Here is a 24,658-nt window from a genome sequence, read left to right as displayed (position 1 = left end):
GCTTTTCCTCAGCTACATGCACAGCAAGTTCAAGACCAGCTTGGACTACATGAGACCCTGTCCAGAAGTAAGAACAATGCTTTAATATTGTCATGGTGGCTCATAACTGTGATCTGAGCACTTGGGAGGTCAGGCAGTGGGGCGTCTGATTGGAGGACAGCCTGGGAGAGTTCCAAGCCATCCTGAGCTAGAGTGAGATTCTGTCTTGACAGAAAGCAAACAAAACTTAATTCGCATACAAAACTTTATTCCCATGAACATGCTTTCAGATGTCCACTTGGGTCTATTTCTCGTGCACTTGACCCTGTCTGGTTACCGGGAATCAGGAAGGCTAGGGTGACATGGCGATGCTGATGGCGCTCTTGCTCCTCAGGTGAACGGAGCTGCATTGTGGGTAGTGGCCTTATGTGCACGCTGACCTCCATCCTTTTTTTTTACCCCTTTTTCTTCCAGAAGGATTTGCCCCTGCCCCGGAAAAGCAGCAGGTGAGCCTTAGGGGAAAGATGCACCGGGATGATGCCCCCAGGTAGGGGCACCAGACGTGCAGGCGGGCGGGGCCTCGCTCGGCGACACCCCGCAGCGCCCCCTCGCGCCTGGCCGCAGCAGCAGGGCCCTCCCCTCCCCCCGCCCTCCCTCGGCCGCTGCAGCGGCTCCAGCCTCCGCCCAGCGCACTCGCTCCTCGCGCTGCTGCTACCGCACCTGCCACCATGTCGCCGCCGCCGGGTCATGTCTGACTCTCTCTGGACAGCGCTTTCCAATTTCTCGATGCCCTCCTTCCCCGGTGGCAGCATGTTCCGCCGCACCAAGAGGTAGACCCCCACCCCCAGCCCCAGTCCTGGCCCTCCGGGTGAAGCCGCCCAGTCGGCTGCTGCGGCAGGGCGGGGCCGGGATGCTGCTCGCTGTCCAGCTGCGCCAGAGGTGTCCGCGCTGTGCCCTCCTGCAGGGGATGGGGTTGAACGCGGGCGGTGCGGGCCGTGCTTCTGGAGAGACTGGGAAGGCCCGAGCCGGGGGAAAGGGGTCGTGCCGGCGGGGGGTTGCAGTGCCTTTGTTTGCAGACGCCGTGGATTCAGGAGGCCCAGTGGGGGTAGGGGACCGCGGGGAGGGGGACTTGGCACCATCAGAACAATAGCCGCAGCCTGGCCTCCCCCTGCCCCCCTCCGCGTGCTCCTGGACAGGCTAATGTGCTCAGTCACTGCGGCTGAGGTCGAAGGGGCTAGAGCGATGCGGGGGGGGGGGTCTTCTGCAGCTGCTAGGCAGAGGAAAAGGGAGGGGGTCGTTATCACTGCACGGACCCTCCCAACTCGAACGCAGCCTCTCACTGAAAATAGCGGCACGGCGTCACACAGAACACGACCACACACACAACCCTAGTGGCTCCGGAACTCTGGGAGGCACCACATATACTCAGCCACAGGTCAAAGCCACGGACAAATAGGGTCACCTCTTCTCTCTCTCTCTCTCTCTCTCTCTCTCTCTCTCTCTCTCTCTCTCTCTCTCTCTCTCTCTCTCTCTCTCTCTCTCTCTCTCACACACACACACACACTGTTCTCTCCTAGTAAAATGCCACATGCAAGACCACCCACTGAAAACGATGTTTCCATGCAAGATATACAGATCCATTTTTAAAATGACACAACCACGCACCTAACGCTATCACAGCAGCTGTGTCACGTTGACACGGGGTTAAACAGGCAAGGACACACACAGTCACATAGCACCTATCCATGTGGTACATGGTTGCATGCTCGGATGTGTCCAGTGTCACAGGGTGTTAAACTCACACACAGTGACGGGGACACGCGCACAGCTAGTGTCCCTCGTGCTGATAACCCCGAATGGCGACGCACACCTGCAGCTGACGTCGTGTGGACACAGGAGTCACACAGTCGAGCACAAGCTGTGCTCCCCCCACTGCACCACACACACAGAGCAATAACATGCATGACACACCGATGTCGCTCAGTGTGGATCTCATACTGGGGAGCCACGTGCGTCTACACGCTGTGGTGTTATGGGTACCTCAAGGACATTCAGGATCACCAACGGTGTCACTGTGACTGTCGGGCCATAACTGACACGGACCTCACAGAGTCGCACACGAGTCACACGCTGCCCTGGCAGTGTCTCGAACTGGCTGCAGCTTGGCGAGGAAAGGCTCGCACTCAGAGGCCTGGGGCCCCTCTTGACTGCTGCCCTCCTTCCCCGGCAGTTGCCGCACCAGCAACCGGAAAAGCCTCATCCTGACAAGCACTTCGCCAACCCTGCCGCGACCCCACTCCCCACTGCCAGGACACTTAGGTGAGGCAAAGATTCAGCCCGGGTACGTGTGGCCTTAGACCTTGGGAGGCGGGGCCCCAGCCAGAGCGTGGCCATCCCTTATGGGCGGGGCCGCTCTGGATTGATGGAACGGGTGTGGAGTTTAGAGGAAGCCAGGTTGCACATTGTAGAAGCAGAAAGGAGGAGCTGAAGGGCAGAGCCGTGTTAGAGGAAGCCTATAGACACCTAGGTGAGTTCAGTCACTCGAGACCCCGCAAAATATCGAGAGAGGCGGGGCCACTGCTAAAGGGGCGTGGTCTACCGTACACGCTCGGGCCTGTATTAGAAGGGGGAGCTGTCCCCAGCAACCTATTTTGTTGATCGGAAGACCCTAAAGCCGTCCTTTCTCCTGCAGGTAGCAGTCCCCTGGATAGCCCCCGCAACTTCTCTCCCAACACCCCCGCCCACTTCTCGTTCGCTTCCTCCCGAAGGTGAGTCCCTCCCCTGAAGGCCCCAGAGCTCGATGAGATAGAGCCTCCCCATCCACCGTCTGGGCCACCATCTGTTCGCGTCCTAATTGCACCCGAGTAGCCTCTGGGGACCCGTGGAAGGGCCTCAGTGTCCTGGCTGGAAAAGCTACTAGAATCCAAGGTGGAGCCAAGCACTGATCCAGAGTGCAGGAGAGGGAAACTGCCCGCGCTCTGGGGCCCCAGGGTCGGCCTCCTCCTAGCCTCGTGCGCTTGGCCGAGCGTTTCCATAGCAACAGCACAGGGCTGTCAAGATGAGGTGCGCAAGCGCACACTGCACAGAACCCGTCTAGGTCCTCAGTCCCTCCAGCGGGGGAGGGTGGCTAGGGCATTTTCTCAGCCTTCCAAAAGGTAAGATGTTGCGTTTGCCGCTAAGGCTCTCGATAGATTTAAATGAATGTTCTTGGGGGCCATAATGAAAAGTGAGGCGGGCCAGAGAGTTCCTGCTGTTTGTGGAGAAACTTTTAGAGAGTCATTGGGACCTCGGGACCAGGAGTGGAAGCTGGGGTGCTTTTTCTTCAGCTGTATTCATGGTTAGAAACCCGAAAGGGACATGAGATGAAGGACACCTCGTTTCTGTCCTTAGCATGATGAAGAGAGGCCGAGACAGTAAAGAGAGAGGACAGGGTCATTGCCAAGACTGCTGAAGGCTACAGGAGAAGAAGGGGGTACGGAATGGCTTCCTGCAGGGGGAGGGGAGCCCCTTCCAGCAGGAGTAGAACTTAGCTAGAGGAAATGAGAGCCCTGGGTTTGTTCCGTGTGGAAAGAGGCCAAAGGCCACCCTCTTAGAATGTACGTCTGTGGGATTGGCCATCTGAGTGCCAGTGCAGGCATGAGTCGGAATGCAAATCTATGTGTACTGTAGGTTTGAAATTGTGTGCTAAAGGAGGCCACCCCCACCTCTGTATCTCTGAGGCATGTGCAGCCCTGTGGGAGTGTGCGTGTGAGTGTGTGTGTGCGTGTGGGAGTGTCTGAGGGAGCTTGTGCCTGTGTGCATCAATGAATGGTGTCAGTGTAACTGGATGAGTTCGTGGCCCCATGTGAGCGGAAATGTATGTCTGCGACATAATGTACGTGTGAGGGAGTTCTGGCCTGCGTGCATGAATGTGTGGGCATCAGTGCGACTGGTGAGTGTGTGGCTGTGTGGGAGTTTGACTGTCTGACAGTGAATGAAATTCTCGGATGTGTAGCTGCACGGAGATGAACCTCAGAGTATGTGAGTCAGGCTGCAACTGGATGTGTGTCAGTGTGAGTCCTGGCTCTCTTGTGCGTATCTTTATGTCGGGGTGCGCTTTGGCATTTGATTATGCATTAGTGTGTGAGACTTTACAATGTTTGGGGTCATGTATGAGGCTATGAATACTTACAGTTGCCTTTAATGAGGAGTCATAAGTGTGGGACTTGGAATTTACTTTTTTCTTTTCAGATTTTTGAAACAGCGTTTCTCTCTGTCACCCTGGCTATCCTGGAACTCACTCTGTAGACCAGGCTGGCCTCAAATTCTCAGAGACCTGCCTGCCTCTGCCTCCTAAGTCCTAAGTGCTGGGACTAAAGGCGTGTGCTACCAATGCCAGGCCTTTGTTGTTGTTGTTTTTTTTGTGGTTTTTCGAGACAGGGTTTCTCTGTAGCTTTGGAGACTGTCCTGGAACTCATTTTGTAGACCAGGCTGGCCTCGAACTCGCAGAGATCCGCCTGCCTCTGCCTCCTGAGTGCTGGGATTAAAGGCATGCGCCACCAACGCCCAGCTAGGCCTTTGTTTTTTAAGTTTTCTTAGATCCACATATTTTTTAAAAGATTTATTTGGTTATTATGAACACAAAATCTTGCCTCCATGTATGTCTGCATGCCAGAAGAGGGCACCAGATCTCATTGCAAATGGTTGTAAGCCACCATGTGGTTGCTGGGAATTGAACTCAGGACCTCTGGAAGGGCAGTCAGTGCTCTTAACCTCTGAGCCATCTCTCCAGCCCAGATCCACATATTTTGTGTGTGTGTGTGTGTGTGTGTATGTGTATCATGTTCATGCCAGTGCCTGCAGGGTTCAGAAGAAGGGTCAATTTCCAAGTCCCTGGAATTAGAGTTACAAATGGTTGTGGGCCACCATGTGTGTGCTGACACTGAACCTGGGTCCTTTGAGAGACCAATAAGTGCTTTTTTGTTTGTTGTGTTTTGTGACAATGTTTCTCTGCATAGCCCTGGCTGTCCTGGAACTCACTATGTAGTCCAGGCTGACCTTGAACCTTTGATCCTCCTGCCTCTACCTCCTGAGTGTTAAGACTGTAGTCATATGCCAGTGTACCAGGCGCAGTCTGTGAACTCAACCAAACCAGGCACATGAACATGAGTGGTTTGTAGCTATGCTGTGAGAGTGATTGTGTGTGGACAGAGTGTATAAACCCAAGTCTGTGTGACACTGGGTCTGTTAGAAAATGGGTTCTATTTATCTGAGAGGATTCTCAGGGATCTCCTCTGAGAGATTTCTTGTCGGAGTTCCCTGGAATTGGATTCTGGGGTCCCTGGAGATGATTTATTGGTGTTAGCTTCTTTTTATTGTATTGTTATGATTTCGGGTGCAGGAGATTGGACCCAAGGCCTTGCACATGCTCAGAAAGCTCTCTACTGTGGGGCCACGTTCCTAGCTTCCTTTAGATGGGCTTTTCCAATCCTGTGTCCACTTTGGGAGGAGAGGGGGATTTTGTTGTTTTGGTTTTAGGTTTTTGAGATGAGACAGGGTTTCTCTGTGTAACAGTTTTAGCTGTCCTGGAACTAGAGCAGGCTGGCCTCGAACTCACAGAGATCTGCCTGGGATTAAAATGCTGGGATTAAAGGCGTGCGCCACCATGCTCTGCTGGGGGGTGTGTGTGATAGTACCAATCAAGCAAGGGTCACGGGGAAGTCCCAAGGAGAGGGATTCTTCCTCCATGACCCTGGCACCTGGCTAACAGATGCCATTTTCCCCCTTTACTCTGGCATCTGAACACCCCCATCCCCATCCCCATGCTGGTCATGGCCAGTGGCTTCTCTCACTCCAGGAGTGAGGGGACCCCTGGCAGAATTCTGAGCAGCTTGATTGGGTTCCAGGGCGGATGGACGCCGCTGGTCACTTGCCTCGCTCCCTTCCTCTGGCTATGGCACCAACACACCCAGCTCAACTGTTTCAGTGAGTATGTGAGGGAGATGGGTGGCTGGGTGGGGACTGAAATGACTACATGGAGAACAGCTGTCCCAGATGGACTGAGAGGCTGGGTTTCACTACCCTTCATGAGTGTCTGCTTGTCCATCCGTCAGAGGTGACAGGTTTTCCCCACAGCCCTGTCCCTGCTCTTAACTGCATTTTCCTGGGAACCTACTCGTTTTTTCTTATCCATGATGACACAGTCTAAGGGAATCAAGGCTTGTGTCCAAGTGTCTTTAGCTGGTTAGAACCAGGCCACCATTGCTTACACATTGGACACCTCAGAAATCTCTCTTCTTCAATGCCCTTTGGAGACACGGCCCTGATTCTTACCTGTCCATTGCTATGACGATTACCGAGCACTGATGCGGGATCACAGGACTTGGCTGGGGCACAAACCGAGGCTTCCAGGGAGGATCCTAGACAAAAGATCAGCTTGTGTGGGGAGGGGCTGGGGGTGAGAGGTTCAGCAGCTCAGCAGCTGGGGCCACCCCCCAAGGCCTCAGAAAACATGGCTCAGCTGCGAGTGGAGGGTAACTGATTTACAGCTGTTTTACAGCTGGTTGTAGTGGCATGGCTCTGTAATCTCAGCCGGAGAGTCTGAGATGGGAGCATCAGGAGTTCAAGGCCAGCCTGAGCTACACGAGACTCTACAGTTCCTCACTACCTCCACGAAGGATGGGGATGAGAGGAGAGGAAAAAGGAAAGAAACAAATCGCTGAGGAAATAGTTATATAGGTTGAGTGCTTGCCTCTCATGCCTGAGGCCTTGGGTTTGATCCCCGGCACCACAAAAGAAAGAAGAAAGAGGGAAGGAAAAGACACGAAAGAGAGGGGGCCATCCAGCCGAGACTTAGAGGGATGACCAGCATGGACAGCGGCACGCCGGCTGTTCAAGGATCAACAGGACCAGAGGGGACGGAGCAGAGCAGGCAAAGCGAGGAGCAGGAGCGATGGCAAGGGGACAAGGCCAGGGTCTTGTGGTTTAGAGGAAGGCCTTGAGCGCACACCGTAAGACAGGAGCCACGGATGGTTCCGGATGGCAATACCCCGCCCCGCCCCCCAGCCCCCTTGGTGTTTTGAGATAGGATTTCAGTGTAACCAAGGCTGGCCTCAAACTATTCTCAAGTGCTGGGATCACAGGAGGGAGCCCCAGGCAGGGTCTGGTGCTGTGTGGTTCCCGCGGTGGCTCTGACTCACAGCTCTTTCCATAGTCCTCCTGCTCGTCCCAGGAGCGCCTTCATCAACTACCCTACCAGCCCACGGTGGACGAGTTGCATTTTCTGTCCAAACACTTCGGCAGCACCGAGAGCATCACGGACGAGGATGGTGGTCGCCGCTCCCCCGCCGTTCGGCCCCGCTCTCGGAGCCTCAGGTGCGCGGGCACGGAATCTCCTTTCCGGAGGGATGGGATTTGGTGCATGACCAAGAACCTTCGACCCTGGGAAAATCGAGTGAAGTGCCTGCGGGGGTTGGGGGCAGCACGGAGGCAGGGTGCTGGACAGGAAGGACTTCTTTGCCTGCAGTCCCGGCCGCTCCCCCTCCTCTTACGACAACGAAATCGTGATGATGAACCACGTGTACAAGGAGCGGTTCCCGAAGGTGAGACACTCCCCCACCCACCACCACCCTCGCTCGCGCCCCTGGGCTCCGCGCGCCGCCTAGCGGTGGGCGCGCGCGGCGCAGGCCTCGGTGACCGCAGCCTCCAAGCGCCCTGCATCTTTGTACCGCTGCCCAGGCCACCGCGCAGATGGAAGAGAAGCTGCGGGACTTCGCCCGCGCGTACGAACCTGACAGCGTGCTGCCTCTGGCCGACGGCGTGCTCAGCTTCATCCACCACCAGATCATTGAACTGGCTCGCGACTGCCTTACCAAGTCCCGCGATGGGCTCATCACCACGGTCTACTTCTACGAACTGCAGGAAAACCTGGAGAAGCTGCTGCAGGATGTGAGTGTCGACCCCGCCCTCGAGCCAGTCAGGCTCCTACACACCCGCAAAGTGCGCGCCTCGCAGGCGAGCAGCGGGAGATTGGGAGGTGGAAAGCCAGGATACTGAGGTTCCCACTCTAGGTCCGATGGAGGAGCCGGACTTTATCTCCTTAGCAGCCCTTCAATTGTTTAAGCAATTGTCACCTTCTCGGGTGACCTCCTAGATCCTCCTCCCTTTACCCCTTCCTGGGGATTGAACCCTGTGAACCCGTGGCCTAGAACACTTGAGGCAAGTGCTCTATGTTTCCAGTCCCAGTTCTTTGTTTCCCTTTTCTTTTCGTCCAAGACAGGGTATCGAGTAGTGCAGGTGGGCCTCCAACTTGCTATGTAGCCGAGGATGGCCTTGAACTCCAGAACCTCCAGCTTCCGCCTATGGAGTGCTGGGATTACAGATTTACTCCACCACTTCCGGTTTATGAGACGCTGGGATGAAACCTAGGGCCTCTGCATGCTAGTAGAGCACTCTGCCAACCAAGCTGCGTCCCTAGCTCGCACTAAGTTGCTCACGGACCGGCCTTGAAATCACGTCGCAGCCCAGGCAGCCTTGGATTTGACATCTTCCTGCCGCAGCTGAATGGCTGGAGTCACAGGTCCGCGGCAGCACACCCAGGCTGCGCGTGATTTCCAACTGCACACACCACACATGCTACATATTTTCACTTCTCTCCTTTCCTGGTTTCCCTACTCCAGTGCCAGCCCCACAGTTGGGCACAGGGGCTGTTTTGTTCAATACAGAGTCCCTGATTCTGGTGGGGTGTCCAGTTTGCAGCAGGTGCTCAACAGATATTGCATACATGTGTCTGGAAGCATGGCTCATTGGCGGAGGGTTTGCCTAACATGTTAGCCCTAGGTTCCATCCCTAGCAACACACACACACACACACACACACACACACACACACACACACACACACACGATCAACCTGCTGTGGCAGCACACACCTGCCATCCCAGCATTTTTTTTTTTTTTGGTTTTTCGAGACAGGGTTTCTCTGTATTGTTTTGGAGCCTGTCCTGGAACTCACTCAGTAGACCAGGCTGGTCTCGAACTAACAGTGATCCGCCTGTCTCCCAGCACTTGGGAGGCAGAGGCAGGTGGATCTCTGTGAGTTCGAGGCCAGCCTGGTCTACAAAGTGAGTTCCAGGACAGCCTCCAAAATAATACAGAGAAACCCTGTCTCGAAAAACCAAAAAAAAAAAAAAAAAAAAAAAAAAAGGTTTTTTTGTTTGCTTTGTTTTTTTCCCAGACAAGGTTTCTCTGTAGCTCTTGTAGACCAGGCTGGTCTTGAACTTGCAGAGATCGGCCTGCCTCTGCCTCCCAAGTGCTGGGATTAAAGGATTGCCCCATCACCACCTGGCTCCCTTATCAAGAGGGAGGGCTCTCTGGGGATGTGACATAGAAATTGGAACAAGAATACTAAGTAGACAGCACCTGTGGAAAGAGCCAGAAGGAATGTGACTGAGCAGAGGAAACAGTAACTTGGTGTCAGGTCTGTCTTCAGTGCTGGCTCGGCAGATCTGTTAGTGCCATTAACCTCTGTGCCCAGAAGAGGTGGAAAAGGGTGATTTGCTCCCTCTTTTCTTTTTAGTTTTATAAAATTTTATTTTAATAATTTATTTATTTATTTCTGTTTTTTGAGACAGGGTTTCTCTGTGTAACAGCCCTGGCTGTCCTGGAACTCTCTTTGTAGACCAGGCTGGCCTCAAACTCACAGAGATCCGCCTGCCCCTTCCTCCTGAGTGCTGGGATTAAAGGCGTGCGCCACCACCGCCCGGCTTAAAGATTTGCTTGGTATTATGTGCATCCAGGTGTTTTGCCTGCTTGGATGTCTATGCATGAGTATATGTGCTGCCAGAGTCCCGCAGAACTGGGGTCACAGAGCATTGTTGGTGCCATAGGGGTGCAGGGGATGAAACCTGATCTTCTTAACCGGGGCCATCTCCAGTCCCTCATTTCCATTTTAAATTGTATTTATTATTTGTGTGGGGGACACAAGAGGACAGCTTTTGGGTGTCACTTCTCCCTTTCCACCGTGGGTTCTGGGAATCAAACTCAGCTCTTACCTGCTGAGCTATCCCCTGAGTGCCATGCCCCACCCCAGTGTGTGTGTGAGTGTGTGTGAGTGTGAGTGCGCGTGTGTGAGTCTGTGCATGCATGTGAGTGTGCGTGTGCCCGCGCGCACGTGCATGTGTGAGTGCGTGTGTGAGTGAGAGTGCATGTGCATCCATGAGTGTGCGTGTGCCCGTGTGCACGCATGTGAGTGAGTGTGTGTGTGCGAATGTGTGCGCTCTCGAGTGTGGGTGTGGGTGTGTGAGTGGGTGTGCATGTGCACACACTTGTGAGTGAGTGTGTGTGTGTGTAGGGTAAAACCCAGGTAAGCAGGCCCCCCTCTGCTACTGAGCCTCACCTGTGAGCCTCACTCACTTTAATAAACATAGCCTTATAAGCCGCAGTAGGAGACAACCTACTCCAGAGTCATACTCTGGCCTCCAATGTGTACCATGCCACACACAACAAACAAACAACACATTATTTTGGACAGGGTCTCACTTGTTATGTAGAACAGGGCGGGGCTTGCACTCACAGCTCTCTTCCGTAAATGGGACAGCAGTGACCCTGCATGTCCTGTGTAGCCCCAGGGCCTAGAGAGCCTGCTCCAGGAAAGAGGCCTGGCCCAGCAGGTGACCTGAGTGTCCATTCCCTCCACTCCAGGCCTACGAGCGCTCTGAGAGCTTGGAGGTGGCCTTTGTCACTCAGCTGGTGAAGAAACTGCTCATAATCATCTCTCGCCCTGCAAGGCTTCTGGAGTGCTTGGTGAGGGGCTACTCAAGGGGTGTGGGGAATGGGGTGGCCCTCAGTGGGCATAGCAAGCTAAGCCCATCCCTGCCCCAGGAATTCAACCCGGAAGAGTTCTACCACCTGCTGGAGGCCGCTGAGGGACATGCCAAGGAGGGCCACCTGGTCAAGACTGACATCCCCCGCTACATCATCCGACAGCTAGGCCTCACTCGGGACCCCTTCCCAGGTGTGCAAGGGGCCTGAGGGGGCAGGATGAGCAGCGGGGCAGCCACTCACACTCCCCTCATTCTAGATGTGGTGCGCCTGGAGGAGCAGGACAGTGGAGGCTCCAACACACCCGAGCAAGATGACGCGTCTGAGGTGAGCTTCCCTCAGAGTTCGGCTCTCAGGCAGCCAGCGGCTGTCCGCCTCCAGGCTGCGCGTTGGTATCTTGGTTCTGCCCTCTGAGCCTCAGTTTCCCCATCTGAACGACGGTTTGTTCGTACTCTCTGTCTTTTGAGACGAGGTCTCCTATGTAGCCAGCAGTAGCTTGAAATGCATTACGTAGCCTTCAGCTTCTGCTCCTCCCGTCAACTTTCCAAGTGACAGGATGGTAGGCGTGTGCCACCACGCCCAGCAGCCCCTTTCCTTTTCTAAACATTTTATTGTATTTCGCTATTTACCAGGATACATGCTGCAGCATGCGCGTGAAGGTCAGAGGTCAAGTTTTGGGAGTTGGTTTTCTCCTTCTATCTTACGGGTTCTGGGGACTGAACTCAGGTTGCCAAACTTACAAGCACGCACCAAGCCTCCCATACTTATTAGCTGTTAACGACAGTCCACATACTTTGTCCCTAGTTTTCCTTTTCTTTCTCCCCCCTCTCCTTTTTTTTCTTTGAGGAGGGAGCTGGGTTTCTCTTTGTAGACCTACATGTCCTGGAACTTGCAGAGATCTGCCTGCTTCTGCCTCCCAACTGATTTCCGGGGGAGTTTTGATTTAACATTTGTTATTACTTTAATTAATTGTGTGTGTGCACAGGTGTGTGTGTGCATGCGTGGGTGTGTGTGGGGGTGTGCCTTGTATTTATTTATTCATATTGTGTGTGTGAGAGAGGAGGTCAGAGGACAACTTTCAGGAGCCAGCTTTTTCTGTGCAGCACATGGGTCCTGGAGACTGAACTCAAGTTGTCAGACTTGGTGATCGATCTCTTAACCTACCGAGCTTTCCAGCTCCCAACTTCTGGGAACGTTTTACATGTGTGCATGCTAGTGTGATTAGCCACAAGTTTTCTGCCTTTCCTGACACCGAAGTTAAGTCACCAGAGAAGGTTTGGATTCAAGTGGCACCTGTGTTCTTTCTCACTGTGCAAACTGGATAAAGGACTTACCTCATCTCTTCTGTCCCTCAGCTCCCCGATGTGCAAAGATGGTGATGATGATGGTCTTGCTCTTTCCCTAACCCCTGCAGGGTCGCAGCAGCACCTCAAAGGCCAAGAAACCACCTGGAGAGAGTGACTTTGACACTATCAAACTCATAAGCAATGGTGCCTACGGGTGAGCCACCCGGGGCTCTGGCGGGGGAGGGTGGCGGAGGCCGGGTGTCTCGGAGGTGATGGCCGGTCCTCGCTCTCTTCCCCCGCAGGGCTGTCTACCTGGTGCGGCACCGGGACACGCGGCAGCGCTTCGCCATGAAGAAGATCAACAAACAAAACCTCATTCTCCGCAACCAGATCCAGCAGGCATTCGTGGAGCGCGACATCCTCACGTTTGCGGAGAACCCTTTCGTGGTCGGCATGTTCTGCTCCTTTGAGACGCGGCGCCACCTTTGCATGGTCATGGAGTATGTGGAAGGTGCGGCCACCTCGGGGGCACCGCTGCGCGGCCAACGCTGCCGGGCCACCCACTTGACCCTGGTCACCCCTTGGCTCACAGGCTGGTTTTCCCAGCTGTTTGCTATCCTGTCCTTGATCTGTCTGCCCATTATGTCCATGGTTTTGTTTGGTTGTTTTGAGACAGGGTGTCAGTATGTATCTCAGGCTGACCTCAACCTTTGGCCTTCTACTTCAACCTTCTGAATGCTGGGGTTCATCACCCCTACTTACTTGGTTAAGTGTGGTTTTTTTGTGGGGGGCGGCTTAGCTACTTTGTATTCTATTAATATGCAAATACACCCCTCTATATCCATCTTTCCATCAATTCATTTGTTTTCACACCCATTCATTGGAGCATCTGTTTTTTGTTTTTAAGATTTTATTTATTATATATACAGTATTCTGCCTGCATCCAGAAGAGGGCACCAGACCTCCTTGTAGATGGTTGTAAGCCACCATGGGGTTGCTGGGAATTGAACTCAGGACCTCTGGAAGGGCAATCAATGCTCTTAACCGCTGAGCTGCCTCTCCAGCCAGGCAGCATCTGTTTATTTACATGCTTTTCCTTCTCTCTGACCATCTTCTCATCAACCATCCAATTCTCCTCCTTCCCTCCCTCCCTCCCTCCCTGTCTGTCTGTCTGTCTGTCTGTCTGTAAGTAGCTGGGCCTACGGGTGTGCAGCATTGGTCATTCACACCTCACTTTCACCTATGCGTTCCTCTACAACTCTGCCTTTTTGGGGGTGCTCTGGGGATGTAGCCCAGGAACTACTGCTGAGCCATACCCCTAGCCCTCATTGGGGGGGATTCTAGGCAATGGCTCCCCCTCTGAGTCATGTCCCCAGCCCTTCACAGGAAGAGATTGTTCCAGGCCAGCTTCAGTTGTGATTTAGTTAATAGCAAATATTATTATAAATAAAATATCACGAATAAAATTAGCTAACTAGTTACGATATTAACTAACACCCATACTTTACATCATCATTCATACTTTATATTTTACATTTATTTTCCGTGTTTATGTATTTCTGAGCAGTGTTGGAGTTTGAGCCCAGGACCTTGTGTGTGCTTGGTTTTAGTCATCTGTCTTTTCCTATAGTGTGTAACAAAGAAATGCATTAGCTCATGAGATAGAAAAGCCTGCCCCCTTTAGGAACGGCTGTGGTTGGCATTCACAGAGAACTGCCTCCCCACATGTAGGCTCCTCCTGATAGACCCTCCTGTAGCAAGGCCGCCACAGAGCAGTTCCACAGTGTCCAGTGCTGACCTAGGTGCCCTGCCTTGAGTGACATCTACCCCTGTAAGGAAAAGAGAACGGGTACCAGGCAGACTGAAATTCTGGTGTTGGGGCAGGGATGTGGTTCAGGAATGAAGCCCCTGTCTGGGACCCAGCAGTGAGGGCTGGGAGCGTGGCTCAGGAGTGAAGTCATTGCAGAGCACGCCCAAGGCTCTGGGCCCACTGGGGCACTACTAAATAACATGCGATCACACTCCTCCTGACCCCCAAGGTTCAGTTCTCAAGAGGTCCAGTCATGCTTTCTTTGATTGCAAACAAAACTCACAACCATCAACTTCCTGTTTGAGCAGACTTGTCTCTGAGTCAGAGTCCTTATGTAGAAAGTGGGCTGGTCATACCAATTTCAGAGGATGACTAATAACATGAGGTAAGCCTAGGAGAGTGCGACTCTTTCTGAGATTTGCTCCAGCCCTAGACCTTAGTTTTCCCCTTCTGCAAAATGAGTACAATGGATGTGGAGAAGTGGTGCATGCTGTGTACTTGGCTTTGGATACAGGGTGACCCCTTCTTTATCTGAATCCCTTCCGTGTCTCTCAGGCGGTGACTGTGCCACTCTCCTGAAGAACATTGGCGCGCTGCCTGTGGAGATGGCTCGAATGTATTTTGCAGAAACGGTTTTGGCCCTTGAGTACTTACACAACTATGGCATCGTGCACCGTGACCTCAAACCAGACAAGTGAGCCGGGTCTTTACTCCTCCCCCTGTTCTCGGGGTGAAGGGCAAGGGCCTCACTTTTGAAACTTGCTTATGTCCTGTGCCTGAAGCCTCCTCATCACTTCCATGGGGCACATCAAGCTCACGGATTTTGGCCTCTCCAAGATGGGGCTCATGAGTCTCACAACCAACTTATATGAAGGCCACATTGAGAAGGACGCCCGGGAGTTCCTGGACAAACAGGTGTGTGGCGGGCATGGGGGTCACCAAGGGTGGAGTGACCTGGAAGGACCTCAGAGGCCCGGGGCCTGGTGGGGGGCACAGCTCTCCCTTGAGGCCCCTTCTGTGGCCAGGGCACAGGCTGACCGCCTGCCCCCAGGTGTGTGGGACTCCAGAGTACATCGCACCCGAGGTCATCCTGCGCCAGGGCTACGGCAAGCCAGTGGACTGGTGGGCTATGGGCATCATCCTCTACGAGTTCCTGGTGGGCTGTGTGCCTTTCTTCGGGGACACCCCAGAAGAGCTCTTTGGACAGGTTATCAGTGGTATGTGCCTGCTAGGTGGGTCGGCGGGGATCTGGAAAGACGGGCCACCCGGGGTGACGGCTCACCTTCATTCTGCTTGGCAGATGACATACTGTGGCCTGAAGGGGATGAGGCCCTGCCCGCAGATGCCCAGCTTCTAATATCTAGCCTCTTGCAGACCAACCCCCTGGTCCGGCTTGGGGCAGGTAAGAGGCCCTCTGCACAGACAGCTAAGGCTGGGAAGCAGCCCTGATTCAGTGTGCGCCGAGGCCTGGGGTGGAGCCGGCCTGAAGGGCTGGGTGGCTGGGCAGGCTGTCAGGGGCCTCTGGGGTCGTCTGCCCACAGGGGGAGCCTTCGAAGTGAAGCAGCACAGTTTCTTCCGAGACCTAGACTGGACGGGGCTGCTTCGGCAGAAGGCAGAGTTCATCCCCCACCTGGAGTCAGAAGACGACACCAGCTACTTTGACAGTGAGTTGGGGGAAGGGAGAGACACAGTACTGGGTCTCAGTAGAGGATGGGATCCAAAGAGAGGCCCTAGAGTGAGCGCTGGCAGAGCCTGGCTGAGGCTGTGTCAGATGAAGACTGAAGCTGCTCAGGTCGGGGTGCAGGCCTGCCGTCCCAGCTTCTAAGAAAGCTCTCTGTGCCACAAAGAGAGTTCAGGAACAGCCTGGGCAACTGAGTGAGGCCCTGTTTTAAAACAGAAAGTGAATCTGGACATTGTGGCAAATATTCCCAGCATTTGGGAAGCAGGGTTACCTGGAGTTCAAGGTGAGCTTCAACTATCTACCCAGGTCAAGGCTACAGCTTTAAAGTCGGGCGTAGTGGTACATGGCTTTAATCTCAGTACTTAGGAGGCAAACGCAGGCAGATCTCTGTGAGTTCCAGGCTAGTTAGCCAACTGTGGCCACATAATGAGACCCTCTCACAGGAGTGGAAGGGGGGGCAGGAGAGACGGCTCAGCAGTTAGGAGCACTGGCCGCTCTTCCAGAGGACCTGGGTTCGATTCCCAGCACCCACATGGCAGCTCACAGCCACCTCTGACCACGGGATCCAACACCCATTTCTGACCATCGTGTACACCAGGCACAAGTGTGGTCCTGTGAAACACCCACACACATTAAAACAGAACAAAAGACGGAAAGATGGTTCAAGGGTTAAGAGCCCTTGCTGCTCTTGTGGAAGACACAGGTGCTGTTTTCAGCACCCTTGCTAGAGGCTAGGGATTGGGATTGGGCAGGGGATGTTCAAAAGCATCTGTAACTGCAGATCCAGGGGATCTGATGCCTCCCCAGGAACCTGCACTCAAGCTTGAGGGCACACACACACACACACACACACACACACACACACACACACACACACCTTTTTATTAAAAGAAGAAAAGAAAAGAGAAAAACGAGAAGATGGCTGGGGGCACAGCTGAGGGGAGTGTGTTTGCCTAGCATGGGAGAGAACTTGGTTTCAATCCCCAGTAAGAAAAAAAAAAGAGACAAATCGCCTTTGGGGTGTGGCCTCGTGGGGTTTGGCGTGGACCACATTGGGAGCAGTGCCTGTGTTAAGAACTGGACAGAGGTTGACCCTCAACGTGGAGAGTTGACAGGTTGGGCCTGGGCTTTGGCTACATAACAGGGCTACGACCAAGAAGCGGTCAGGACCTATGGTAGCCAGGTGGAGCCAGGGTGCTGAACGTGGGAATTTGGGCTCCGGGAGAGGCAGAGATTAGGAGAATGGGGCGCGCGGGGGTGGGGGTGGGAGACCTGGGGGAGGAGCCGGGAGCAAATTGGAGGGGGCATGGCCAGGACTTAGTCTGGCGGGGCTCTGAGGAGGCTGCGGTTCTCCAGCCCGCTCGGACAGGTATCACCACGTGAACTCCTACGACGATGACGACACCACCGAGGAGGAGCCCGTGGAGATCCGCCAATTCTCCTCCTGTTCTCCGCGCTTCAGCAAGGTGCGCCGAGCCGGGCTGGGCTGGAAGGCCTGTGGGCAGCAGGGTCCCAGGCACCGAGGTCTCAGTTTGGAAGTTACAGAAGGGGTAGGAACTAGGGAAGGGTAGGCTGGTTGGGGACAGACCTTTGGCCCTGGCGAGGATGACGGCGGGGGCGGAGCAAAGCTGTGCAAGGTCTTACCAGTACTGAGCAACTGCAAGGATAACTGGTCCAGCCTGGTGCCCGACAGACAGGAGTTGGGGAAGGCTTGCAAGGCCGGGCAGTGGTCAGGGAGCTGGACCGGGCGTGTCTAGAACAAGGCGGGCTTGACTCTGTGTGAGGGTTCTCAAGGGCAGAACTACAGGGAATCGTAGAACTGGGCAGGCGGCGCCCGGGGGGGGACCGAATGCGGATGCAGGAAAACTGATTGGCTGTCGCGCGCGCGGAGGCGGACTCAGCACCTTCCACTCGGCTCCTAGGTGTACAGCAGCATGGAGCAGCTGTCGCAGCACGAGCCCAAGACCCCGGTGTCAGCATCAGGGGCCAGCAAGCGGGACCCAAGCGCCAAGGGCCCGGAGGAGAAGGTGGCCGGCAAGCGGGAGGGACTGGGTGGCCTGACTCTACGTGAGAAGACCTGGAGAGGGGGCTCCCCAGAGATGTAAGCAGGGCTATAGAGAGGCTCGAGGGCGGGGCCGGATGGGCGTGTCCCTTCTGATCTGGACCTCTCTGTGCAGTAAGCGCTTCTCGGCGTCTGAAGCCAGCTTCCTGGAGGGGGAGGCCAGTCCCCCGCTGGGAGCGCGCAGACGCTTCTCGGCTCTGCTGGAGCCCAGCCGCTTCAGTGCCCCTCAGGAGGACGAAGATGAGGTCCGACTCCGCAGGCCTCCTAGGCCCAGCTCCGATCCCCCTAGCTCACTGGATGCACGCGTCCCCAAAGAGGCAGCTCAAGGAGAGGGCACTTCCATTCCCGGGGACCCGGAGGCCAGTGAGTGCCTTCTCCAGCTGCTTTCCCCCGTTTCCCAGGGACGATCTATTGAGTGTTCATTTAATGTACATAGTAGAGTTTGTGCAAGATCTCACGCACTATTCACACACCTATCTGAGAACACCTACCGGAGTTGGTGAAGTTCAGTGGGGGACTTGGGGTGTGGCTTAAGGCCGGAGTTTAGGCCACACAACAAAATCTGTAGTAGAAGTGGTAGTTCAGAGCCTGGTGGTGACGCAGGCCTTTAATCCCAGCACTCGGGAGACAGAGACAGAGAACTCCACGTGTTCAAGGCCAGCTTGGTCTACAGTCTGAGTTCAAAGCTTCAGAGAAACTCTGGCTCCAAAGCTACAAAGAAACTGTCTCAAAAAACAAAACAGAAAAAAAAAGTGGTAGTTCGGAAGAGCTGATAATTCTGTCACGGAGAGGTGGGGGAGACAGCTGCAATTTCCTCTTCTAAAGATCACTCAGGGGCTGGAGACACAGTTCAGTGGTTAGAAGCACTTGCTGCTCCTCAGAGAACTCAGGTTCAGTTCCCGGCACCAACAGTGTGGCTCACAACCATTCATAGTTCCAGCCCCAGCGAATCCTACGTCCTCTGCTGATGCTGCAGGTCCTGTACACTGGTGCACATGCATACATGCAGGACATACATGCATACATGCAGGACATACATACATGCGGGCAAACACCCACAAAAGAAAAATAAATACATAATGAGAGAGCACTAAAGCAGATATGATGGGACATGCCTAGAGACCCAGCACTTGGGAGGCAGAGGCAGGTGACCTCTATGAGTTCAAGGCCAGCCTGGTCTACATATGGAGTTCTAGAATAGGCAGGGCTACATACTGAGATTCTGTCTCAAAAAAAAAAAAAAAAAAACAAATAAAAGCACTCACGGTTCCAGGCTGACATTCAACCAAACAGAAGGGTGGTAGTGCTGTACCACGGGATGATCTGTGAGGCTGCACCACAGGATGATCTGTGAGGCTGCAGCACAGGATGATCTGTGAGGCTGCACCACAGGATCTGTGAGGCTGTACTGTGACGTTTAAGGATAGCCCTTGCTGTCTGTTGCAGCTGAACGCTCCCACCCAGGTGACCTGTGCCCACCCTGCAAGGATGGAGACCCATCAGGCCCTAGGGCCACCAATGACCTGGTTTTGCGGAGAGCAAGGCACCAGCAGCTGTCTGGGGATCTTGCTGTGGAGAAGCGACCATCTCGAACCGGGGGCAAAGTTATCAAGTCAGCTTCAGCTACTGCCTTGTCAGTCATGATTCCTGCAGGTGAAGCTCCGCCCACCAGGGAAGGGGCTCCCTGCAATTGTGGTGGGTCAGATGCATTTTCCCTGTCCATGCTGTTTGCTGTCAAGATGCAGGAGTGAAGAGCTGGCTCTGACTTGGACGGAGTGGCCAACTGGGACAACAGTGTGAGGTTTGTCTTGATCTCTGACCACAGTTTTGTGTCTGCAGTGGACCCACATGGAGGCTCACCCCTTGCCAGTCCCATGTCCCCTCGGTCTCTCTCCTCCAATCCGTCCTCACGGGACTCTTCACCTAGCCGGGACTACTCCCCAGCTGTCAGTGGACTCCGTTCCCCCATCACCATCCAACGCTCGGGCAAGAAATATGGGTTCACACTGCGTGCCATCCGTGTCTACATGGGGGACTCAGATGTCTACAGTGTCCACCATATTGTTTGGGTGAGTCTGGTGGGGGAGGGGAAGGATGCTCAGGGGGAAAGGAAGTGTAGGTAGTCTAGGTGAGGCTTCTCTCGCTTAGTCCTCTAACCCCAGTTCCTTCTTCTATGCAGTGGGGAGAATAGTGACTATTTCAAAGCAAAAAGCATGGAGCTTTCTTTTCGATCCCTCAATAATGCCCCTGTGGGTTTTCCCACTTACAGCACGTGGAAGAAGGAGGCCCAGCCCAAGAGGCAGGGCTCTGTGCTGGGGACCTCATCACCCACGTGAATGGTGAGCCAGTGCATGGTATGGTGCATCCTGAGGTGGTGGAGTTGATCCTCAAGGTGAGTGTAAGGCAGGGGCTTCGGTGCCGGGAGGGGAGAGCAGGACCCTGCAGCCTCTAACAAGTGTGTTTCACTCCCTTCTCCCAGAGTGGCAACAAAGTAGCTGTGACCACCACGCCCTTTGAAAACACCTCTATCCGCATTGGACCAGCCAGGCGCAGCAGCTACAAAGCCAAAATGGCTCGTAGGAACAAGAGGCCTTCTGCTAAAGATGGCCAAGAAAGGTGAGTGGGACCATAAGTAGTTTATCCTCCTAACAGTGGGTGGGATTATCCAGGGGTGCGAGGAACAGAAGGGAAAATCAGAGGGTAGGAAGGGGAGGGAAGCAGAGACTGAGGACCAAACCCAAGTGGGAAAGTGGGGGGAGCCTGAGAAGGAAACTAGTCAAAATAAAAGCACTGGCCGGGCGCACGCCTTTAATTCCAGCACACAGGAGGCAGAGGCAGGCGGGTCTCTGTGAGTTCGAGGCCAGCCTGGTCTACAGAGCGAGTTCCAGGACAGCCTCCAAAACAATACAGAGAAACCCTATCTCGAAAAACCAAGAACAAACAAATAAATAAAAGCACTGTGGGTTAGCACTTGAGCAGGTTAGACCTGTTTCAACGGGACTTGAGAGGAGCTGGGATGAAAGATTAGGACTGGCTGGGCAAGGTGGTGTATCCCTAATCCTCAAGGTTCAAAGACAGCGCGATGGCAGAGAAGGGTTCCAGTTCAAGGCCAGCCTGGCCTCTATAGTGAGTTCCAGGACAGCCAGGGCTGTATAGAGAGATGCTGTCTCAAAAAACAAAACACTAGTTCTAGGACAGCTAGAGATGTTCCACAGAGAAATCCCGTCTCAAACAAGCGAACGAAACAAAACGAAAGACTGTGTCACCTGGAGTAGTCAAGCAGACCATCTGGTGGGCACAACCCTGTAACTCCAGCTCTTGGGAGACTGAGGCAAGAGGATCTCTGGATGTTAAAAGCCAGTGTGGGCCGGGCAGCAGGGGCACACGCCTTTAATGCCAGCGCTTGGGAGGCAGAGACAAGTAGATCTCTGTGAGTTCAAAGCCAGCCTGGTCTACAGCGTGAGTTACAGGACAGGCTCCAAAAACTACAGAGAAACCCTGCCTTGGCAGAAAAAAAAAGCCAGTGTTTGGGCCCATATAGTAAGGGAAAAAAGAAAATAAACATAGACGGTATTATTTAGTGATGGAGGAGTGTTGCTACAAATGCATCCTTACTTGCAGGAGTTCCTTAGGTGAGTATCAGAGTGAATTTACACAAATCACCTGAGGTCACCCGGCCATATCATCATATAGGACTAACATGGTGTGGGTATTTGGAAATGTGGTTACATTATGGGGCACGACTATAATTTCTAATCTTGTACACTGGAAGAATAAGGGAAAGGGTGGGGCCAGCCAGGAGCTTTGATGTGTGTATGTGTGTGTGTGTGCGCGTGTGTGTCTGTGTGCGTGTGTCTGTGTGTGTGTGCGTGTCTGTGTGTGTGTATGTGTGTGTGTCTGTGTGTGCGTGTGTGTGCGTGTGTGTATGTGTGTGTCTGTGTGCGTGTGTGTATGTGTGTGTCTGTGTGCGTGTGTGTGTGTGCGCGTGTGTGTTTGTGTGTATGTGTATGTGTGTGTATGTGTATGTGTGTGCGTGTGTGTATGTGTATGTGTGTATGTGTGTGCGTGTGTGTATGTGTATGCGTGTGTGTGTATGTGTGTATGTGTGTGCGTGTGTGTGCGCGCGCGTGTGTGTGCGCGCGTACATGTGCTTGTGCGTGTGTGTGTGTGCGTGTGTGTATGTATGTGTGTCTGTGCGTGTGTGCGCGCGCGAACATGTGCTTGTGCGTGTGTGTATGTGTGTGTGCGTGTGTGTATGTATGTGTGTATGTGTGCATGTGTGTGTGCGCGTGTATGTGTGTGTGTGTGCGCGCGTGCGCACATGTGCTTGTGCTTATCCTGTGGATTGTGGTCTTCATACCATGGAGCCACCTCCCTAGACCCAAGAAAATTTTATTTATTTAAAAGTTTTAAATATTTTATTTTAATTATGCATAGGTTTGTGTCTGTGAATATAAATGCAGCTGCCTGTGGAGGCCAGAAGAGGGCATGGGTTTGATTCCCCTGGAAGCTGGAGTTACAAGCATTCTGAGCTAGCTGTCTGATAGACTTGCTCGGGCTCTCTGAAGAGCAATATACCCTCTTCCTCTTAACCACTGAACCATCGCTCCAGAGAACAGTTTCGTTTTGTTTTAGATTGCTTTTACTTGTGTTAGCATTTTGATTGCTTCTGTTTATGCGTGCCAACTGTGTACCTGATGCCTAAGGAGGCCAGAAGAGGGCGCCAGATTCCCTGGAACTAGAGTTACAGGTGTTTTTTAGATGCCTTGTGGGTGCTGGGATATCTAACCCTGGTCCTCTGGAAGAACAGCCACTATTCTTAACTGCTGAGCCATCTCTCCAGCTCCAAAGAGACGGTTTTGACGGCTGACCGTAGTGACGCATGCCTTTAACGCCAGCTTTGCAGAGGCAGGCAGATCTCTGTGAGGTGGAGGCGAGCCTGATCTACATAGTGAGTTCCAGGACAGCCAGAACTACATAGTGACCCTAAGAATGCGGGGGCAGGGGGTCGGTTTTGATCAGTGGGTTTGGTCAGGAGCAGAGTGAGGATCTGAGTGAAGGAAGCAAACTAATCCTGTAAACAAGTGAAAAGGAAGTAAGTAAATCAGTGAAAAGGTGCGTTACTAGATGTGCGAGGGGCCAGAAGAGGCCGGGTTTGTTTGCAAGGGATTTCTGACTTGGATTGCGTGTGGCCAGAGAAGACAGGGCATGACCGCCCAAGACTGGGCCAAGAGCGCTGCCTTGATAGATGGGTTGTAGGGAGAGGGGAGTGCTAGAATGGAGAAGTCGGTTACTGGGCTGTCAGGTTCCGGAGTTAAGGAGAGGTGACCCTTTGGTATTTATCACCCAGCAAGAAGCGCAGCTCCCTCTTCCGGAAGATCACAAAACAGTCAAACCTGCTGCACACTAGCCGGTCGCTGTCCTCTCTGAACCGGTCCCTGTCGTCCAGCGACAGTCTTCCTGGCTCGCCCACGCACGGACTACCGGCACGCTCGCCCACGCACAGCTATCGCTCCACGCCTGACTCCGCCTACCTAGGTCGGTTCTGTACCCGCGGGGGTAGGGCACTGGGGGGCCGCGGCGCCCAGAGTATTTACGCCTTCTCTGGCCTGCAGGTGCCTCGTCGCAGAGTAGCTCCCCGGCTTCCAGCACGCCCAACTCCCCCGCGTCATCCGCGTCGCACCACATCCGGCCCAGCACCCTGCACGGGCTGTCACCGAAGCTACACCGTCAGTACCGCTCTGCACGCTGTAAATCGGCTGGCAACATCCCTCTGTCACCACTGGCGCACACGCCATCCCCGACACAGGCGTCACCGCCGCCGCTGCCAGGCCACACGGTGGGCAGCTCGCACACCACGCAGAGCTTCCCGGCCAAATTGCACTCGTCACCGCCTGTTGTGCGCCCGCGCCCCAAGAGCGCAGAGCCACCGCGCTCGCCACTGCTCAAGCGCGTGCAGTCAGCGGAGAAGCTGGGGGCTTCGCTGGGCTCAGACAAGAAGGGCGCACTGCGTAAACACAGCCTCGAAGTGGGCCACCCGGATTTCCGCAAGGACTTCCACGGTGAGCTGGCACTACATAGCCTCGCCGAGTCCGACGGTGAGACACCGCCCATCGAGGGTCCTGGGACCACCCGGCAGGTCGCCGTGCGACGCCTGGGCCGCCAGGAATCGCCCCTGAGCTTGGGCGCGGACCCGTTGCTATCCGAGGGTGCCCCGAGGCCGACGGCATCAAGCAAGGAGGAGTCCCCGGGAGGTGCAGAGGCTTGCACCCCGCCTCGTGCGACAACCCCCGGGAGCCGGACCCTGGAGCGTGACTCAGGCTGCACGAGGCACCAGAGCGTGCAGACCGAGGACGGCCCAGGTGGAGTGGCCAGGGCCTTGGCCAAGGCGGCGCTAAGCCCGGTGCAGGAACATGAGACAGGCCGGCGCTGCAGCTCCGGTGAGGCAGGCACACCCCTGGTGCCCATGGTCGTCGAGCCTGCCCGTTCAGGGGTCCAGACCCAGACACCTCAGCCTCCGGGCACAGACTCCAAGGGAGTGAAGGAACCCGTAGCCCAGGTGCCTCTGGTGCCTGATGCGCCAAGGGCCCGGGAGCGCTGGGTGCTGGAGGTGGAAGAGCGGACCACACTAAGCGGACCTCGCTCCAAGCCAGCTTCTCCCAAGCTCTCTCCCGACCCCCAGACTCCAACCCCAGCCCCAACAAAGAATGTGTCCCGCAGTGCAGTTCCTCCAGTCCCACCTGCTTCCCTTGTGGTCCCCGGCACCAAATCTGAAGCAGGGTCGAACTCCCGGTGTCCTGCTGAAGCTGTGACTTCCGCAGGCCTAACCAAAACTGGGGCACCCAGCCACGCCCCCTAGGCCCATAGCGGAGCAGGCCTTTGGGTCCTTGCTGTACAGATGCCTGTATACATATGTACACATATAAATAAAGTGCCCGTGCTGCCTGAGACTTCGGGGCTCCCATTTCCTCTCAGGACAAGGGATGGCTCCTGGGCTTCCTAGGAGAGGGAAGGTGGTTTTCTAAGTCCCATCCACTGCCG

The 24,658-nt window shown here is 54.5% G+C and overlaps 1 protein-coding gene across 4 annotated transcripts in view; it reads left to right on the top strand.

Moving 5' to 3' along the window:
• Mast1 (microtubule associated serine/threonine kinase 1) overlaps positions 1-24,567 on the top strand; it is a 32,436-nt gene extending 7,869 nt beyond the window's left edge. The window contains exons 2-27 of one of the 4 annotated variants that reach the window (XM_013126170.2): positions 454-485; positions 2,210-2,298; positions 2,672-2,747; positions 5,865-5,943; positions 7,172-7,332; positions 7,484-7,559; positions 7,696-7,905; positions 10,659-10,760; positions 10,839-10,971; positions 11,038-11,105; positions 12,193-12,278; positions 12,367-12,575; positions 14,430-14,568; positions 14,657-14,789; positions 14,926-15,091; positions 15,175-15,276; positions 15,416-15,538; positions 16,912-17,021; positions 17,478-17,656; positions 17,733-17,980; positions 19,064-19,270; positions 19,457-19,686; positions 19,887-20,009; positions 20,097-20,233; positions 22,968-23,155; positions 23,233-24,567. In XM_013126170.2, coding sequence (XP_012981624.1) covers positions 454-485; positions 2,210-2,298; positions 2,672-2,747; positions 5,865-5,943; positions 7,172-7,332; positions 7,484-7,559; positions 7,696-7,905; positions 10,659-10,760; positions 10,839-10,971; positions 11,038-11,105; positions 12,193-12,278; positions 12,367-12,575; positions 14,430-14,568; positions 14,657-14,789; positions 14,926-15,091; positions 15,175-15,276; positions 15,416-15,538; positions 16,912-17,021; positions 17,478-17,656; positions 17,733-17,980; positions 19,064-19,270; positions 19,457-19,686; positions 19,887-20,009; positions 20,097-20,233; positions 22,968-23,155; positions 23,233-24,476 — 4,650 coding nt within the window. In that variant the 3' untranslated portion in view covers positions 24,477-24,567. Of the gene's footprint in view, positions 1-390; positions 486-632; positions 810-2,209; positions 2,299-2,671; positions 2,748-5,864; positions 5,944-7,171; positions 7,333-7,483; positions 7,560-7,695; positions 7,906-10,658; positions 10,761-10,838; positions 10,972-11,037; positions 11,106-12,192; positions 12,279-12,366; positions 12,576-14,429; positions 14,569-14,656; positions 14,790-14,925; positions 15,092-15,174; positions 15,277-15,415; positions 15,539-16,911; positions 17,022-17,477; positions 17,657-17,732; positions 17,981-19,063; positions 19,271-19,456; positions 19,687-19,886; positions 20,010-20,096; positions 20,234-22,967; positions 23,156-23,232 lie in introns of those variants that run through there. The other 3 variants (XM_040736739.1, XM_021223720.2, XM_005087319.4) reach the window with 3 other exon arrangements.
• Positions 24,568-24,658: the final 91 nt, after the last annotated feature.

This window comes from Mesocricetus auratus, unplaced genomic scaffold, assembly GCF_017639785.1.
Source record: "Mesocricetus auratus isolate SY011 unplaced genomic scaffold, BCM_Maur_2.0 Super-Scaffold_100081, whole genome shotgun sequence".
NCBI lineage: Eukaryota > Metazoa > Chordata > Mammalia > Rodentia > Cricetidae > Mesocricetus > Mesocricetus auratus.
Note: the sequence above shows the minus strand (reverse complement) of the source record. Positions and strands in the feature narration are given on the sequence as shown.